General features: G+C 48.7%; 1 protein-coding gene across 1 annotated transcript in view; it reads left to right on the top strand.

The window, feature by feature from the left end:
- Positions 1 to 18659, top strand: part of MTOR (mechanistic target of rapamycin kinase) — a 123129-nt gene that overhangs the window by 81905 nt on the left and 22565 nt on the right. The window contains exons 30-36 of the mRNA XM_026519856.4: positions 2303 to 2442; positions 8398 to 8498; positions 10312 to 10427; positions 11648 to 11725; positions 11934 to 12041; positions 15018 to 15143; positions 15241 to 15372. Coding sequence (XP_026375641.1) covers positions 2303 to 2442; positions 8398 to 8498; positions 10312 to 10427; positions 11648 to 11725; positions 11934 to 12041; positions 15018 to 15143; positions 15241 to 15372 — 801 coding nt within the window. The remainder of the gene's footprint in view (positions 1 to 2302; positions 2443 to 8397; positions 8499 to 10311; positions 10428 to 11647; positions 11726 to 11933; positions 12042 to 15017; positions 15144 to 15240; positions 15373 to 18659) is intronic.

Here is an 18659-nt window from a genome sequence, read left to right as displayed (position 1 = left end):
AACTTCCTAACCATATATAAAGCATTGACTTAATCAGCTCGGCATTGACTTCCCGGAAGGTCAAGAAGTTCTGGGTCCATGTATTTGATGAGGAACCTTTCGTTAGTTGTGTAGGCCACTTACTCAGGTGTGCCAGAATCTAGACCCAGTGTGTTAGAGTGAAGAAATTCAGGGCTGCTTCACAGGTTTTTTGCCTCGCACAGGGGCTGGGAAATTGGACTGAAACTTTCAGGGAATGCTTTGCCATCGCGAGTGCAGATCTGTAACTAGACCAAGACGGCCACTCTCCCGATGACAGAGCAGAAGGGACTGTGTCTCATCCACCTTTGCCAGCATCCTCATCTGTAGAGGGAAGAAAGTCAGCCACAGGGCCACTTAGCGTAGCCTCCCAGACAAAGACGCCCCCTCCTTCGATGTCCGTAGAGCTTGGGCCGCAGTCAGTACCCAGAGAAGCAAGGCTTCGCCACCTTCTGGCCCTCAGGTAATCTGCCAGCGGACAGCTTCTACCCAGCAGCTCAGAGGGCCAACCTTCAGGGAAAGTGCCTCCATCTCCAGGTTCTAAAGGTGGCCCTCCATGCCAGGATTATTGCTAAACCCAGGGTGGATTTTCTGTTATGTTTAGGTAGCTGAAGCATACTAAGCTTGACAACAGTTTGCCTTTTCTTGGCAGAGTCTGCGCTTTCTCAGCACAATTTATGTAACAGCAATCTCATTAGAATCTTGTGTGATTCATTGCTTAAACCTTATAGTTTCTGCAAGCTATTGCAATTCAAAATATCCTGCCCCCTGCCTGACCTGCTCCATATGCCGCTCCCTCTGCTTTCCGCTCGTTCGTGCCGAGCCTGAGCCAGCCGCCAGTCACGAGCCCCTTTCTCTTGCCCACCCAGGGTAGAAATCCAAAATGGGAAAAGACGTGTTCCTTTTCAATTTAAGCATTTTTCATGGGACACTGTCTTCACAGTGACTCCTCTAAAATTTAGACAGTGACTCCTACGTTTTCTCTTTCGTATTCTTTTCAGCAAGCTTGGAAGATGTAGTTTAGGTAGTTTGATCTTCCGTAGAGCCAGATATGCCCATATTGGTGAACCCTACCGTTCACTGAAACTGGGGAAAGGGCTGCTGGACGGCAGAATTCGTGCAGGGGCCACAGAAGGGATTGGCCTTGCCGAAAACAGATGAGGGGACTTCGGCACAAGTTCACAACCGAATAGAGACATGATGTCCTTACAGAGGTTCAGGAAGAAAAGGTCCTTTCAGAGAGCTTAGCAGAGTAGCTGTCAGCATGTATACTACTCAAATAACAGTTTTATTTAGAAAGGGGCGGAGGGTAATGGGGGAAACTCATGTGGGCCCTGCATTATATCCTATAGATTCCACTGCGGAATCATCTTGTTGTTAGAGGAATCCCTGGAGAGCCACTACGCTGGCCTGGTAGAGAAATAGCCACTTACTAAGCAGGTGATGGAGAAGCCCAGAAGACAGATGGAGGAGGGGGGTGGGGGGGGCAGGCAAAGACGTAATACAGTCCATCCCCTGAGCACTTAGAGAGCTGGGGTCTGCAGCTTTGAGACTACAGCCCCTCTTCCTCACGTGGCCAGCACTGCAATTCAGCGTGGCATTTCACCATCTGCCCGGGGAATGGAAACCAGCCTTTGGCCCCTGACACTGGTAAAGCTGCCAAGCGCTAAGCAGGAGGGAACATTGGATGGAAGGAGGAAAGGTTTTCCAAAGAATTTCAAGTGTAGTGTTATATTGTATTTTAAATCATTATTTCCTGAAAGTTTAAAAACGCAGAGAATCAAGAGCTTTTAAAAAGCCAGTTATTTTCCTCCAGCAACTATGCAGATATGCCTGGTCTTTCCAGCCCCATCAGGGAGGCAGCTGCCGTCCCGGTCCTGTGGCCCGCCATCCACACTCCAGCAGATCAAGGCCTTGGCATCCTTGCGGGAGTTCTGGTCAGGGCTTCCTACCGTCCCAAATGATTTCCCCTGTCGTTGCATCCCCACATGCTGGAGATGTGGGGACACGGCCTGCCATCTGCTCTCAGATTATCATCCCAGCATTGTTCCATCCACATGCCAAGTCACCAGCATTCACACCACCACCAAACATACCTCCCGATATTCTGAAGTTCTTTTCAACCAAAGCCAAGCCGAACAGGGATAGGTGAAGCATCTAGCGCCTTAGGAAAGGCAATGTGTGGGTTATAAAACTCACCCCCGTGTTGGCAGTGTGTGGGTTACAAAATGCACCCCCGTGTTCTCCATGCCCACAACAGTCCTCTTTCTTTTCCCCTTGGCAGGAGATCCAGGCTACCTGGTACGAGAAACTGCACGAGTGGGAGGACGCGCTCGTGGCCTACGACAAGAAGATGGACACCAACAAGGATGACCCGGAGCTGATGCTGGGCCGCATGCGCTGCCTCGAGGCCCTGGGGGAATGGTGAGCCCCGGCGGCCGCGTGACTGCCAGCGTTGCCCTCGCTGGGGTTCGGGGATTCAAAGGGCTTCCACCACACAGAGTTCTCACCCAAGACACTCATTTTATGTTTTACCTAGTATTTTCCCGATAATCATCTACCACATGGGTATTTGGGTTTTTTTTTTTTTTTCAAACTTAGACTTTGGAATGCTCTAGGACGGGATAGGCTCGGGTGAGCCCCAGATCTACACCTGCTCCCTCTGTCTGCCTCTTGACCGACGACTATGAGGACCTCAGGTTCTTCCTCTGAGGAAGCCTCAGTTTTCTCTTTTCTTTATTAGCTCTGGCTAATGATTCTGGAAAAGAAGAACAAATCTCTGCCCTCTTCAGATGCTTCATCTTTGTGGAATGCTTACTACCTGCCCAGCACTCCACGAGACTCCAGAGAATAAAAAGACAGAAACAAAGGCCTTCCTCCATCGTGAGGCTCATGAGACAAGCACGTGGTAGATAGTTACTAAGGCCGGAGAGGACAGTGACAATGGTCTGAGCGAACAACTTTGAAAGGCCACTGGAGGAAGCGGGGTGGCCTTGCCATTCTCCCTGGAGGAAGGACTAAGACTGGGGGACAGCTGGGGCTGGGCTACCCCAGGTAGAAGCATCAGTAATGCTTAGCTGAGAACGCTTGCACAGGTCTTGGTCTGGGGAGTTTTGGGGGGACGTTGAAGGAAAAATGGCCCCTATTCTGTTCACCAGCATCTAGTGCAGTTTTTTTAAAATAGGTGAAACAAAGTGCCATAGTACGGTGATGAAATATTGTACAGTTTTAAATAGTTAAAATGCCATACTGCCTGCCCGGGAATACATTATCCAGACACATGAGACCAGAGGTCCCCTGTTTATCCACTCAGCCAGTAATTGCTGAGCACTTACTCATCTGCACCAGGCCCCAAGGACACAGCAGTGAGCAAGACGGACACAGCCCCTGCCTTCCCAGAGCTCGCAGGCCGGACAGCTGGGCTGCTGTGATAGAGAGTGAATACAGTCAAAAAGTGGAAGCACAGGGGGCTGTGGGAAATAGGAAGGGGCCCTAATCCAGGTTTAGAAGGTTTTGGAAGGCTTCTGGGAGGAAGTGATAACCTAACTTGAACAGGTGCAGTGAGAAAGAGCGAGCGCAGTGTGTTCTGCATTTGGAAAGTTCAGTGTGGCTCAGAAGGTCAGGTGTGATGTGGAAAGGTAGAAGGTGAGGCAGGAGAGGTAGCCGGGGCCCAGATAGATGGTATGGGGCTTATGCACCAAGCGAGGAGCTGGGGCTACTGACAGGACGCCTAAAGACTTGGAGGGCCGTGGTTGGCAGGTTGGCATTATATACAAAACCCTTTCCGGAGCAAAGTCTGGAGTGTATTGAAGGGAGACCGGAGAAGGGACGGCGTGACCACTTAAGAGGCTGCCCAAAGGGAGAGATGATAGTGGTGGAGAGGGAAGGGGTGGAGAGAAGGGGCTGGATCCCAAGCTGTTTAGGAGGCGGTGTTGACAGGGTTTGGAGGCTGATGAGAGGTGAAAGTGAGAGCAGAAGGAATTACAGTTTTAGCTTCCAGAATAAAGGCGAGGCTGGAATACCCAGAGCTCCTCAGAGGCCAGATCAACCTAAAGCCTAGGGTTCCCCTGAAAGCAGGCCTCCGAGGAGCCATCTGGGGGAGGCAGAATGCCACAGGCCTGTGTCCTCCCATTTGGATCTGCATTCGGGACCTCAGTCCCTGAAGGATTTTTTTTTTAAATCTACGTTCTTATATTCATTTTTTATTTTTAAGCCATTATTTTTTAGAAAAGATAATGTGCACATGGCACAAAATTCACTAGTACAAAACCATGTCAGAGCTGTGCAGACCAACCCCTTAGCCCCCCAGCCACTGAGACCGGGTCCCCGTGTAGGCTTGCAGCGATGGTCCGCGTCTGTGCATCCGTATACATTACGGTGAACTCCGTACACTGGTTGTACCTTGTTTTCTCCCCGAACCTGTATAACCACCCTTCACATCGCTGCCTACCGGTGCTGCCTCATTTTCTGAAGGGCTGCGTAACGTTCCATTGGATTAGTCAACCTCAGGCTACCGAAATAGGCAACTTTAGATTTGTTTTGAAATTTTATACCTTGGACAGTTTAAAGAATATTATTGGGGAAAAAAATCAAAGGAAGTCTTCTAAAAAGAATGCTCTCCGACTACACATTCTTTCTGTACCTAATTATATTCTTCAGTAAACGATTGCTATTTTTATTTCTTAATATAAAGTTATTACTGTATTCCTAAGATAAAAGATGTAATTGTACTGCATGAAAATTTAATGTCAGTGATTTTAGCCTTAGGCATTGGATCACATATATACAGATAATAGTCCAAAATTACTTGAAATTGGCTTGTCTGGTTTAACCATTATTAGGGAGATTCAAGTGCTATTATTTATTTCTGTAATTAGCATGCCATACCCCTTCACCTCCATGAGGAAGCGTATCCTATCACATCTGCCTCATTAGTTTGCACAACTAAGGTTTTTGAGTTTTGGTTTTGTTTTTTTGACGTCCAACAGGTATCTAAAACTGCACTGTAGCCATGAGCCAAGTGTAGCTATTTAAAAGTAAATAAAGTTAGTAATTCAGGTCACACTAGCCACATTTCAAGTACTCAGTAGCCACGTGTGGCTAGCGGCTGCTGCATTGGACAGTGCAGATACAGAACATTTCCATGACTCTGGAAACTTCTGCTGGTCAGAACTGATCTAAAGCAAAAGAGTAGTGGGTGGAGAATTAGCCACATTATTTCAAAAACCATTTTTTTCGTGCAACTGTGTTATTAAGAGAAAGATAAAAGAACAAGGTGTAAACATTCTTAAAATTCAACTCTAACCAGTTCCTAAAATGTTTTAGTGTCTCCCTGTTGCCCTTGGGTTTATGTGTAAATGTCACAGCCTAGCATCCAAGTCTTTCGTGTTGTGACTTCAACCCATTTCTCAATGAACTTTACCTCATAATCTGAACTCTGCCCAAACTTGGCTCTTGTCCAAACCCCACAGAATTTGTTTTGTCTGCATTTGTTCATTCACTTTCCTGAAGTGCCCACCTCCTCCTCCTCTTCTCCTTTTTCCACGTTTTGACACTCTCCCCACCTGTCAGAGTCCACTTGGACTGTTGCTTCCTCCTTGAGACCTTTCCCAGCCCCTCCGTCACTCTAGAAATTAGAGACAAGATTTCCTTCCACGGGTTACGTAGGGATAGCTTGGGTGCATTGAAGAGACTTTAGATGTGACTCTGTCGAATCGCCTGTGACACTCAGGGGAGCTGACTCTGTAAGGTCGACACGGCCTGCCTGAGGGGTCCCAGGAGCAAATGATCCAGGTCTCCTGCCATGGCAGGACTCGGCCCCCTCTACCTCTGCTCTCTTGGATTCGTTCCAGTTTCCTAATTATCTGTACAGTGTGAGTGGCTGGTGATGCTGACCAGGGGAGTTAGAAATGCAGCAGACTGAAAGAAGCAGAATTCTTTTCCTGATCGTCTGCAGGGTTCTCATACGGTTTGTTTGGTCAGTTCTATTGAGTGTGCAATTTGTAAATGGCTTTTGCTTTGAGTATATGCCCGACTGAGGCTGGTGTTCAGCAGAGGTGGTGTCCGCAGCAATCGGGTTACCAGTGAGCTGAGAACGTACCCTCTTCTCCAGGAAGCGAACTACAAGAGCTATCTGCCCGCCGCCCCAGCCCAGCCGCATGGCACACACAGCCTCACCTGCTGCCACAGCGAATGGGAGTCAACCCCCTCCCCACCCTGCTCTATAATACAGCCTCCGGGTCCGGGAGAACAGATTGCTCAGGAGCAAGAGCACAGGCAGCCAAGCACTTAGGGGTTCCACAGGAAAGAATGCTGAGCTTTTTGCTGCTGTACTAGGTGGGAAAGTCAAAGTCTTGGAGGGCGCGGGCCTTCTACCCAGTGTTCCCTGGTGCGCTGTGAGAGGTGTCAGAAAACAGAGCCTCGTGTTTGCCCCACAAATAGTCTCATAGTTTTTATTTATTTGATTTTGTTTTCCCCCTGCCTTGGAGAGTTAGGATTCCGTATATGCTGTGTTCTTATTGGTAACGAGTGCTTATGGGAAAGGAACCCACCTCTGTGTGTCCTGGTAGCTCTCGCCATAGCTGTGGCCTGAAGGCGGTGCCTGTGTCTCTGTGTCGGGGCCGCATTTCTGGGGTGCTGCTCCTCTGCTGCTCCCTGTTTTGTCTTTTGGGGTCACAGTTTGTGGTGTTTCATACTGAACTCTCTCCCTGCCTCTAGATGAAAAGCAAAGCTAAATCCCCAGACCCATGGCCCAGAACTGGGTGTTCCTGACAGAAGATTAGAGGATGCTGAGTTGCCTGTGGCCATCAGCTATCCACATTTGAAGTCTAGGGTTGGAAGGACCATTCGGAGATCAGGTAGCTTGCTCCCCTACGTCCAGGAAGGATCCCAGCAAAAATCTGCTGCTGAGCCAGTGGTTCTCAAACTGTGGCCCCCGGGTAGCAGCATCACCTAGAAACTTGTTAGATACGTACATTCTTAACCCCATTGCAGACCTCCTGAGTCAGAAACTCAAGGGGTGATACCCAGCAATCCATTTGAAGGAGCCTCCAGGGGATCGTGATGCACGGGCAGTGTGCGAACCGCTGCTCTCGGGTCAGCCCTCACGGGCCCAGTAGTGGAAGGTTTCTGGGGGTGGATGGCAGGAAGCCGACATCCCCCTCCATCCTGCTTCCGTCACTGAGCTTCAGTAAGTGCATAGGGCATGAAGGCTGCCTTCTTCCTCTTCCTCTCTTTGATCTGAGCTGTGTATTGAACTAGAATGTGGTGTCCCTGGCTCTCTTGATCATGCGCCAGAGAGATGGTGAAGTTGATGACTGCCTTGCCATGATGCTGGATCACGGCCCCGAGCCGTCGTCCTAGATGTGGTCACCGGTCCGCTTCTCGGTGAGCTCCGCCTAGAGCCCTTCAGCACCGACTGACTTCCGTATCTTTGTCACATGCGGTGCAGCTCACGGCCCACACAGCTTCTGAGCTGGGCCACTCGGAACTTGTACCTTTTCTCTTGACTCCACTGCCAAGACCAAATTAAAACATCCTTTTAAGAAAAAATCCTGCGGCATCTCTTTCAGGAAACAGGAAAGATTAGACCCTCCTAGCTGAGTCTCAAAGCTCACAGGAAAACACGCTCCTGTTCGCCCACTAGCAAGGTCTCATTTCCTTTCATTCAGAAGGGGAACATGGGACGGCAACAGCATCAGCAGTCAACAGGACATCTTTCTTGAGAGGCTGTCTGTGCTCTCTGGGTATTAAAAGTCTGTGGAGCACCATTCTGATCGCGATATTCCCTAGTCCTGACCCACACTCATGGTCGTGCAAAATCTCAGAGTGAGCATCTGGATTTCTGGGGGGTGTGACCATGGTAGAGCCTTCTTTCTTCTGTGCTGGCTGATTTCATTTGAGTCTCATCTCAGACTGCAGCCATTCGTATCACACGTTTAAGAGCCCGTTCTCCCTACAGCTTTGAGCCCAAAATGAATGTGTCCAGATGTGTCTCTTAGGATTGCTTTCTCTGTAGGCCTGCTGGGGGGAAGAGCCTGCAGTTCCTTGGCATAGGACAGAAGCTATTTAATATTTATGAAGAGGGCCAGATGTTCAGGACATTTCAGATCACATAGAGTTAGACACAGTCCCTGTCTTTGATAAAGTCACTCGCAGACAAATGGTGGGCCACCAGGCCATACAAACAAGTCGCTGACCACTTCTCTGGTGTCGTAGGATCCAGTCAAAAGTGTTTTTTGTTTCAAGCTCTCAGTTCCAGGCAGGCCCTGTCATCCAGTCCCTGTGTAGCTCCAGCTTAAGCCAAGGGGCTAGAGAGGAAGATGAACAGGTTATGGAGATGACTTCAGCTAACCCGACTGTATGGCTCTTCTCCTTCAGGGGCCAGCTCCACCAGCAGTGCTGTGAAAAGTGGACCCTGGTTAATGATGAGACCCAAGCCAAGATGGCCCGCATGGCTGCCGCAGCTGCGTGGGGTTTAGGTGAGGCTTCCCTTGCAGGCACCCTGGTCAAGGTAGGGAGAGGGAGGCTGCCGGCTCGCATTCATAAAGGAAGGCATTGTGACTCCGGGTAGAGACATCAGGTCCACAGAAGTGTCCAGAAATTTGTATCCACATGTACCTCTCCCACCTGTCCCTTCTACCTGATGACCGTGACTAACTTGTTAGACACAGGTAAAAATGGCTCTTCCTGGGGAAGCCAAGGAAACCAGTGAGCAAGCATTGAAATTGAGATATTTAGTGAGGTTTGTTTGGTATTGTTTATGTTAAACAAATTACTGGTTCATTTTTTTCTCTTATAAATAAAATCTAGAAGTAGAAATTTCCAACCTAGTGTCCTGGTTCCACTGTCATTCGCCTCTGTCCATATTTTGTGCTTTGCATGAGACATCCATCTTGGGGTCTACCTCATGATCTGGTATGGCTGCTAGAGTTCCACCCATCAAGTCTGTACCCCTAGCTGGAATAAAGAGAGAGGACAACTTTCTGTCCCCTTTTATCTCTTAACTATTATTTTAGAACTTCACTAAAACATATAAAAGTGAAGAGAATAGTATAATGACTCCCCATATGCCCTCTCCTTCTCCCAACAGTTATAAATGTTTTGACAGTTGTATTTTCTATTTTCCTCCTTGCTGCCCAACGCTCACCCACCTTACTCCGACTCCCTGAGTATTTTAAGGCAGAGATTTCTTCTTAGTCCCCACAGACGTGTAGATTTCTGACACCAGGCCCCAGCTGAGAGGATTACCATCTATTCCAGAGATGTTCTCAGTAAGAGGGGAAAGAATCCACAGGCTGTCCCAAGTGAAGAGCTTCACCTATGGAGTCCAGAAGAAGGTTACATAACCTTCTACCTCCATTCCATCCCTCTTGAGTCACAGAGCTTATATCCTTCCCGTTCATGAGCTCTGGGCTGGATCCAGAACATTTTTCAAAAACAAATTGCTTCCTGAGGAGTCATTGTTTGCCATTTGCTTTTGCCCAGAGGCATAGAGGATGAATGAGCCGATGATCTGGAGTGAAAAGCAGGAAAATGCCTTGTAAAATGAGCTGCCCTGCAGTTTGCAGCTAATGAGGCTGCTATCTTTTCTGCAGATGGCCTTGGAAATGTTGGCATGTGATACGTGCTCACCCCGTCAGGGGAAGTGAGTATCTCTTCCCGGATGCAGCCATTTCCCCAGTCTGCCCGATACAGAGACTAGGACATAGCCCATCTTTCTATTATAACAGAGCCTCTTAAAATATTTATGTCCTCCCTCCTGAGGCACAGGTACTGCCAGAGTGAGGCGGGCAAACTGTTTGTCTAATCCTGCCCCCTGTCTGGGTAATAGCCACTTTCAGTTGTTTAGGGGAAAATGTAATTTCCAACGTACCATTGAACTGTGAGCTGCTTTGCTAGTAGGGAAGAAAGCCATTCCATCTCACCTAGAGAAACCTGAGAGAGTTCTCTGGGTTAATGAGGTGCTACATTAAAGCCTCTTGACTTGTAGGCTTTGCACTCACTCGGTTTCTCCCATCATTCATGGAACTCCCTGGGGCAGCACTGGAGTCCTGTGTTTGGAAGACAGATGTGGCTTTGTTTGTTAAATTGGTTCGCTCAACCCCATAGAGTATAGAGAGTCTCTGTAGGGTTTTGATACGTCAGGCACAAGTTTGTCTTGTTTGAACCCCAAACTAAATGCAGGTAACAATGACAAGGCCTATTTGAGATGCTGCCTTAGCCCAGCAAGCCGACCACCCTAATGCTTTTCTCTGTGTGTGTGTGTGTGTGTGTGTGTGTGTGTGTGTATAGGTCAGTGGGACAGCATGGAGGAGTATACCTGTATGATCCCTCGGGACACCCACGATGGGGCATTTTACAGAGCCGTGCTGGCACTGCATCAGGACCTCTTCTCCTTGGCGCAACAGGTAAAAACTTACGTGTACTCAGACCATCGAGCAAAGAAAAGATAATATGTCTGCCCTGTCAGTTCCTAGGCACACCGTGCCTGTGGAAAAGGGCTAATGCACTTCCGCTGTGGTGTTCCGCCCTGTGAGCTCACGGGCATCTAGGCTTGGGAGCAGAATACTCAGAAGAAGACTGCCAGCACATCCGCCAGGGCCACCTTCTGCTCTGAGAGGGACAAAGGAGTTCGGGAGGTTACCATTTACACTGTTCTGGAATGAGCTCAGGTCATCATTGCATGCTTTGAGCACTTTGCTAGCATTCCTCGTAGTAGAGAGAGACCGTCTGTCTCACCCGAGGAGGATGGGGACAGCAGCAGCCCCTCCCCCCCCACAGGAGGGGTCAGTCACGAGCCTCTCCTGGCTGTGCAGGGGTGTCGCACAGGGATGACCTTCTGGGAGAGCTAGCAGTGTATTTGAAGATCCCGTGCTGGCTTGCAGAATAAAAGAATGAAGTAACCACATCCTGACGGGCACTGGACTGTCTTGGATGGGGTGCTGGGGTAAATGACCTGAGCACTTAAGGGATGGGGACATGGTCCTCAATCTCAAACATTCGAGAAAGAAAAGTTCCATATGCAGGGTGTTTAGTTGATGAAACGGAAGACTCAAACGGCAGTCCCGTGGCCATCCTCTGAGCTGGGATTTACATGACCAGAGCTGAGGCCTGGGCCGTCCAAGTCGCAGGCACGAAAGCCCCCATGACATGGGCAGGTTTGGGTGTTCCTCTGCCAGGAGCAGAGGCGCTCCCTCATGAGGACAAGATGCTTAGAAGCCAATGTCGACCACATGGGGCTACTGAGAGTGTGGATAGTTCAGGTTCACAAATGTGTCCAGCAAGGAAAAGAAGAAAGAAAGCAGGTCCGCAGGCTGTCCTCTGGAGACGCACAGTGCTTCCGTCTCTAAGCCTGCATGTTCGCTCCCTAGTCCCAGGATTCAGGATGGTAAGCTTGCAGTTGCTATACATTCTGTCTGTTCTGAGAAATTGGATAACATTCTTCTTTAGCCTTACAGATCTGGTAAAAGGTTTCCTCCCTTCTTCAGTGAACTTTTCTCTTTGTCACTAGAATTTAAGCGAAATGAATAACCTCCAGCCAGCTGGCAAGCCTGAAAAAAACAGCACCTCCCCCCCCCCACCCCTAAGCCTACAGCTCAGTTCTGTGTTTCTCCTGTTTCTCTTCTAGTGCATCGACAAAGCCAGAGACCTGCTGGATGCCGAGTTAACCGCTATGGCAGGAGAGAGCTACAGTCGGGCATATGGGGTGAGTGTCGAACATTCTGCACAGAGTCGTTTTAGAGGCTCATTTCAGTTCTTTTTTCAGCGTGGCTAATTGAGGGCTCCCAGGCTGCTGGGAACATGCCTGTGTATTCTCAGCAGATACCCTGCCACCAGAAGGAATGATTGAAATGAATCCTGGCTTTTGGATTGTTCATGCAGTATTAAGTTGGAATGTGATTTGCTTCCAACAGGCCATGGTCTCTTGCCACATGCTCTCCGAGCTGGAGGAGGTTATCCAGTACAAACTTGTCCCCGAGCGACGGGAGATCATCCGCCAGATCTGGTGGGAGAGACTGCAGGTGAGGCTGCTAGAAAGCCCCAGGTAGCCCGCCCGCTCTCCCTCCCCTGCTCTTGCTCAGCACACGCTGCCTGCCTCCCCACAGAGGCTGGGGTGGCATTCAAGGCAAAGCGCTCAGAGGCTGTGCGCCTCGGCCCTTAGCTGTGAGCGAATGACCGGTTCTCCACGCTCCTCTTAGCCTTCTCTAGGAACACAAGAAACTGTTTAGTAAGTGACACTTAACAGACAGCCTCAGAATCAGTGGTTCTCGGCTTCAGCTGCCCAATAGGATGACCTGCAGGGATTTTTAAAATCTGGATCCCCCGGCCACTTCCCAGACCAAATAAAACAACATTTCTGAGGACAGACCCAGGATCAGTATCTCTTCAGCCGCCACAGATGCTTCCAGCGTGTGGCCAACATAGAACCACTGCTCTAAATCTACTTATTGGCTGCCTGCCTCCAGCTTTTTAAATGGGGCTGCCTCATGTTTCAGCTGACCAGCCCCCACCGTTTATAGTTCCTCCGGTCACAGTCATGCACAGTCTCTCTTCAGACTGTTTTCTACTGAAGTTTCCCTCCTGGAGAAACTTCTCCAAGTCCTCCATCAGTGTTTTCATTGTACATTCTGATCATTTGAGCATGAGGCACAGTCAGTTCCAGAAATGGGAGTCGTCAGTCTTAAGTGTTCTTGGAAAGGACAGTTCTCCCATTCCTTTAGTCGGGAGGAGGGTAAGTTCATGTGCAAAGGAGAGAAAGCCTTCACCACTCCGGAAGCCGCTTGTCCCCTGTGCATCGTAATCAGCCTTCTCGGTTTTAGACTGTTCCTCTTGGCCCATCCACACCTATTTCCAGATTCCGTCTCCAGGCCAATCAGGGTCTGTGGTTCCAAGCCCCTCGGTAGGCTGTGACAAAACCTTTTCAAGCCAGGCTGCATTCCTGTCTGGGAAGCTCAGGGCACATTCCACTGGCAGGCAAAGAGCAGCGGGCAAAGGAGCGTGTGTGAATACAGTCGTTTGTGCTCTGCAGTGAGCACATGCGGTCCTTTCATAGGTTTTATTAGCAATTATGAAATGCCCGGTGAATGTTTTGGTGGAAAATTGTCTACTGGACACCAGAAAAGAATTCCACAAAGCAAGCATTTCCCACCTGACTTGTACACACCCCATTTTTTTTTTTAAGTGCCCATAATGGGGTGAAGAGTTTCCAAATCAGAGATCTGATGAGTCTTCTGCCATTCTAACAAGGGAGGCTTTATCCAGATAGAGACCCAGACGGGGGTGGAGTAAACGCATCTTGGAGAGGGGAACCCCGTGTTTGACTTTATCATGTCCCTGTCAGCATCTGAGGCCTTCACGACTTTCCTGCCTTGAGACAAGATGCTTTTTGGCTTATAGGGAGCCAGATTATTCCAGCATCTGGAAGAAACTAGCAGATGATGAGAAGTTCCCAAAATAGTCACTCAAAGTACTTTTTCCTGTTTTCATAACTTTCCAAATCACTGTTGTCACACTTAATGGGGTGGAAAGATATGGTCCAAGGCCCGAAAATAAAGCATTAAGTTTGTGGTAGAAATTTGGCTCTCGTGGTTGGCTTGCTGTCAAAGCACTCAATGAGCCGCCTCGGTTGGAGAACTGCCATTTTGTGGTCAAGTCATTTAAGTTGAAATCCCCTGCCAGAGTCTCCCATGGGGCAGTTTGAGGGCTCAGCCTTACTTGCCTTCGGTTCTTTGTTTAGGTTCACCCTGGATCCTGTCATATTTAAAAGCCTGCAACCATTGTTGCTAGACTCTCAGACTCACCTCCATGGAGGACGGCTCCTTTGGTTCTGTCTGTCTTGCAAACGGACAGATTTGCCGATGGAGAGACAAGCCCCGCTCCCCTGGTGGTTTGTCTCTGAGTCTGACTTCTTACAGCAAAAGTGGAAGAGAAGAGGCCTACTTACCCTCAGGAGTCTTTGATATAAAATTAGCCTATTCTTTTGATAACAATGAATTCATCCTATTTTTTAATTAAAAAGAATTTATATGTGTGAGTGAATGAGGCGCTTTTCCTTCTATATGCACTTTTTGATCTGAGACCAATGAAAATGAAGCAGAAGGAGTCTAGGCCAGTGTTCGTGCGGGTTCCGGCGTTAATAACCTCAGGACTGTCGACGTCACCACCTACAAGCAGCACCATTTGAGAATTTGTTTAAACTTCTTTTATACTTTATTCATCTTTCAAATTTTGAGTAATACTTTTCTTTAAGATTTTATTTTTAAGTAATCTCTACACCCAGCGTGGGGCTCGAACTCACAACTCTGAGATCAAGAGTCACACACCCTACCGACTGAGCCAGCCAGGCACCCCGGAATGATACATTCGAAATAAATTGAATTTGTCAGTGATCGTCTTCTTCAGCCAGAGGAGCTGAAGCAAAAAAATCAAAGTTAAAAATGCACTATTGGGGCACCTGGGTGGCTCAGTTGGTGAAGCATCTGCCTTCGGCTCAGGTCATGATCCCAGAGTCCCAGGATCGAGCCCCACATCTGGCTCCCTGCTCAATGAGGAGTCTATTCTCCCTCTGCTTCTCACCCTACTCGTGCTCACTCTCTAAAATAAATAAATAAAATCTGTAACAAAAAAAACTGGCTTTAAAAAAAAAATGCATTTACAATCCAGAAAAGAAATTTAAATAGTTTAATTCATGTCACCTTTATCATAGCCCTCTGAAGTTGGTACTATCTTTACCCCCTCTTAGTGGTTAAGTAACATGTGTGGCGTCCCCCCAATGGAAAGCGGCAGCGCCAGGACTCACGCATCAGAGCCTATACTCTCCTGATCCTCGGATTTTGAGAGGTTCCTAAGAAGTGTTTTTTTTCATAGTACCCTTCACTTGAGAAAGCTAAGGTTGTAAAAATGAATTTTTTTTTGTTCAGGGAAGGTTTTGCTGTTGCTTGTTGGGGGTTAAAACTATAGCAGAGGACATGCCTAATTCTCACTCCTGAATGTTCCAGGGCTGCCAGCGTATTGTGGAGGACTGGCAGAAAATCCTGATGGTGCGGTCGCTCGTGGTCAGCCCTCATGAGGATATGAGGACCTGGCTCAAGTATGCCAGCCTGTGCGGGAAGAGTGGCAGGCTGGTGAGTAACCCCCACCGCAGGGTGGGGTGGGAGGCTGAGGAGGAAACGGCCCTCCTGGTCCCGTTCTGTTTACAACCCAACTTCTCTTGTTTTTAAGGCCCTTGCTCATAAAACCTTAGTGTTGCTCCTGGGAGTTGATCCATCTCGGCAACTTGACCACCCTCTGCCAACAGTTCACCCTCAGGTGACCTACGCCTACATGAAAAACATGTGGAAGAGCGCTCGCAAGGTCTGTATCCGAATCCTTCAGCAGTAGACCACGTTTCTGCAGAATGCTCACTGACCGGCTTCTCACCGCCCCGGGGCCCAGAAGGAAACCGCATCCAAACCACTGTGTCAGGGAGTTTGCTCCTGTTAGGAAGCTGCTTGGCCTGATTTCAGAAGAGAGTCGTATTCGAGGGCCTGCACGTATACCATTGATCGCACTCTTGAGTGTAGTGACAGTTGTATTTATTAGCAGACAGAGTATGCTGGAACATAGGAAGGGCACAGTTTCTGCCCCCGCCACCTCCCAGCCTCCCAAGAGAAAGTGGGCTGTTCGGTACCCAAAAGGCAGCATATTTGTGAAAACATAGACTGGAAATTTCATAAGACCAGTTTGGTTTTTCAGACTTCTCGTCTCCTTTCCAATCATCAGTTGGGATTCAGAAGCAGCAACACCCAGCGTGTCGTGCTGAATCCAGTAGGGAGCTTTTTCTTGGAGCCAGCATAGAATTCCTCTTACTTTATTGACAGAAAGGTCCTTCCCCGGATAGGGAAATAGATGTGGCTCTGGGTGGAGGTTTTCGTTTTATTTTTTGAAACGCTCACCCTGGATGATGGTGATGATTAACAAAAAGTTGGCCCTGGAGGCAAAATCAGCACCCACTCTGGCTCCTCATCCCCCTTACCAAACCGAAGGAGCACCCCAGCTCTTCTCCTCGCGCCATTGTGGTCCCCACGGCAGGGCCTGCTGGGAGAAAGGAGGGCAGAGCACCACTGCAGCTGAGGCTGTGGAAGGCACGCTTAAGGAAATCCGGGGCCGTGTCTAGAAGTTGACTTCTTTTCGGGTGGTTGACTCTGTGACTACGAAAGCCACCCAGAATGGGATCGGGACCCTGCACCCCACCACTGGGCCTTCGACGGGGGTTCACTTCAATAGGAACGGCCCGAGCTCCATTCTCCACGTGTGTCGTTTGGGAGTTTTGTTGTCTTTTGTTGTTTTGGGGGGTTTGGTTTGGTTTTGTTGTAAGTCTTTGCAAACTCCCCGGGGCATTCATTCAAAGCCTGACCTTCCTCCAGGCAAATGAGAAAAACAGAAAGTGCTGGATCTGAGTGTAGTCTGGTTTCCTTCCTGTGTACAGCGTCCAAGTGTTTGAACGTCGTGCCGAAGGCAGGCAGCAGGAGCCTCTTGGCTAATGTCTCAACCAGGGAGTGGCTTCTTTCAACATATGACCACAGTCCAACCTGTCCACACGTTATGGCCTCTTCTTAGGAGCCCAGATTCTGATGGGAGACCATGAAACAACAGGCATTAGACATTTAGAAACCTCTTCCAAGTTAGGTGCCTGAACTTCAGGACCAGAGCTAGAGATGTCACAGCTTCACGGGAGTTCAGGAGTCACTCATAGAGGTCCAACTGCATAATAATAATCGTGCTACTGAACAAGTCCCTTTTCCTCTCTGAGCTTTACTTTCCTCCACTACAAACAATTCAGTAAGCAATCATATTCTGCCTTGGGTAAGGTAGGTGAAAGAGTTTGAGAAAAGCAGAGCCTGCTTTGCAGGAAGGTGTCAGGCAGAAGGTGTATGTCCAGTGTTTTCGTAGACAAGCCACTTCCCAGAACCTAGAGGCAGGCCGATCCTTCCGTGAAATCTCACTACACTGAGAACATCAATCTCGCCCACCAACCAGGAGTACGACACACTGCTGAAACTCTGAGCGAGGGACAAGCCCCTTCCCTTGAATGGCCAGTCCTTCATCCATAAGAGAGAAAATCAGGTTTTCCGTCCTCGCTTCCCGGATGTGGAGAAAAGAGGGTATTTTAATGGAGCACTTTGAATTCCTTGAAAATAAGTGGCCTCCACGCCACAGAGTATAAAGATATAGATTCTCTTGTGCTGGATAAATTTACTTAATAATGAGCTTCAAATCCAAACTACCACGCAGCCCTCCCCGGTTTGGGCAATTTATATTTTGTTCTGCGCCTGGTTGAGTCTCCTGAAAGGAATCTGAACTGTGCGTCTGGACCGCCAGTGACACGGAGCACGGGTGCTCCGAACAGCCCTGGCGTCAGAGCTCCCGCTTTAGTTCTTACGTGCTTGACGGACACGCTGGGTGCACCAGCTTATCAGTCCCTCTTCTCATGGTTGATTTTTCCAGTGCTGCCTCTTAATTCTTTCTTTCCTTTTTAATCAGCTTTAAGTCTGGTCAGTGCAGTTCTCGCAGAGGAAAAACTAAAGGAACATTTATCACTTCTCAGGTGTGGGCTGCTAATGTCGTTCATTTTTCAAAGCCGGGGTGAGTAATGGAACCCCGTGAAGGCAGCTGTCTGAGGGGGACAGGCGTCTTGTTAACTGTTGGAACATCTGCGTGTCGGCCCTGTCCCCGTGCGCAGATTCGCTGCCTGATAAATTGTCACGTCATTCTGGCTCTGGGGTGAGCCCTGGCTGTTGATGCCAAATAATTCTTCGTGTTGAAAAGTATCTGAGGTTGGTCCTGGCCCCCAAGCCAGGGAGTTGTATTTTCCTTCAAGACCATCACTACTGACACGTTTCTATTTAAAAAAAAAAAAAAAACGGAAGGAGACCATTCTGACCTTATTTATTTGAAGTGTTGATTTTCTCCCCCGTCTTCTTCTGTAGCAAGAACGCGTCACCTCTTTTTCACTCTCTCACATACAATTTCCCCTCTCTGTGTTGGTGGCTTTACATTCCACCATTTTTTCCATTGGAGCTTTCATGTCTGTATGCTCGATCTTCACCCATGAGGCCCTTTAAAAATAGTATGGACCCCATTTATCAAGATGCTGGTGTGTGTGGACTTGTGGGCTATTACAGATGGCTGGTACCCTATTCCCAGATCTCTGACTCTGCATCTCTGCCCTTCCCTCGTTCCGCTCCCTTTTCCTAACCCAAGTGCCTCTGCTCCCTTGTATATCAAGTCCCATAGTGTAAATCGAACAGCTTAAGGATGCCGTAAAGCCACCCCGTTCACCTAGATGTCTGCTCAGCTCCTGTCTTCCCCCTATTTCACTTGGATGGTTGGATGAGGGGCTTTACCCCATCTCTGTGTTCTTATTTGGGTGCTGAGGGTTCTGTCGGATTTTTAAAACTATAGTTTGGGCTCTGCTGGAGTGTCCAAGGTATATAGAGTTCTAAACAAGTACTGAAGTTTTACGGGCCCGAAACAGTCCCGCAGAAGCCTGGTTTCCCCCGGGGCAATATGGGTACCGTGAAGTAAGCAGTTGTTTCACATTTCTTCCTATGAATTGTTATTTTGGGATAACCAGGCAAGTAGCTTTTCCAAGGCTTAGC

Source organism: Ursus arctos, unplaced genomic scaffold (assembly GCF_023065955.2).
Source record: "Ursus arctos isolate Adak ecotype North America unplaced genomic scaffold, UrsArc2.0 scaffold_32, whole genome shotgun sequence".
NCBI classification, from domain to species: domain Eukaryota; kingdom Metazoa; phylum Chordata; class Mammalia; order Carnivora; family Ursidae; genus Ursus; species Ursus arctos.
This window is presented reverse-complemented; position numbering and strand designations above follow the sequence as displayed.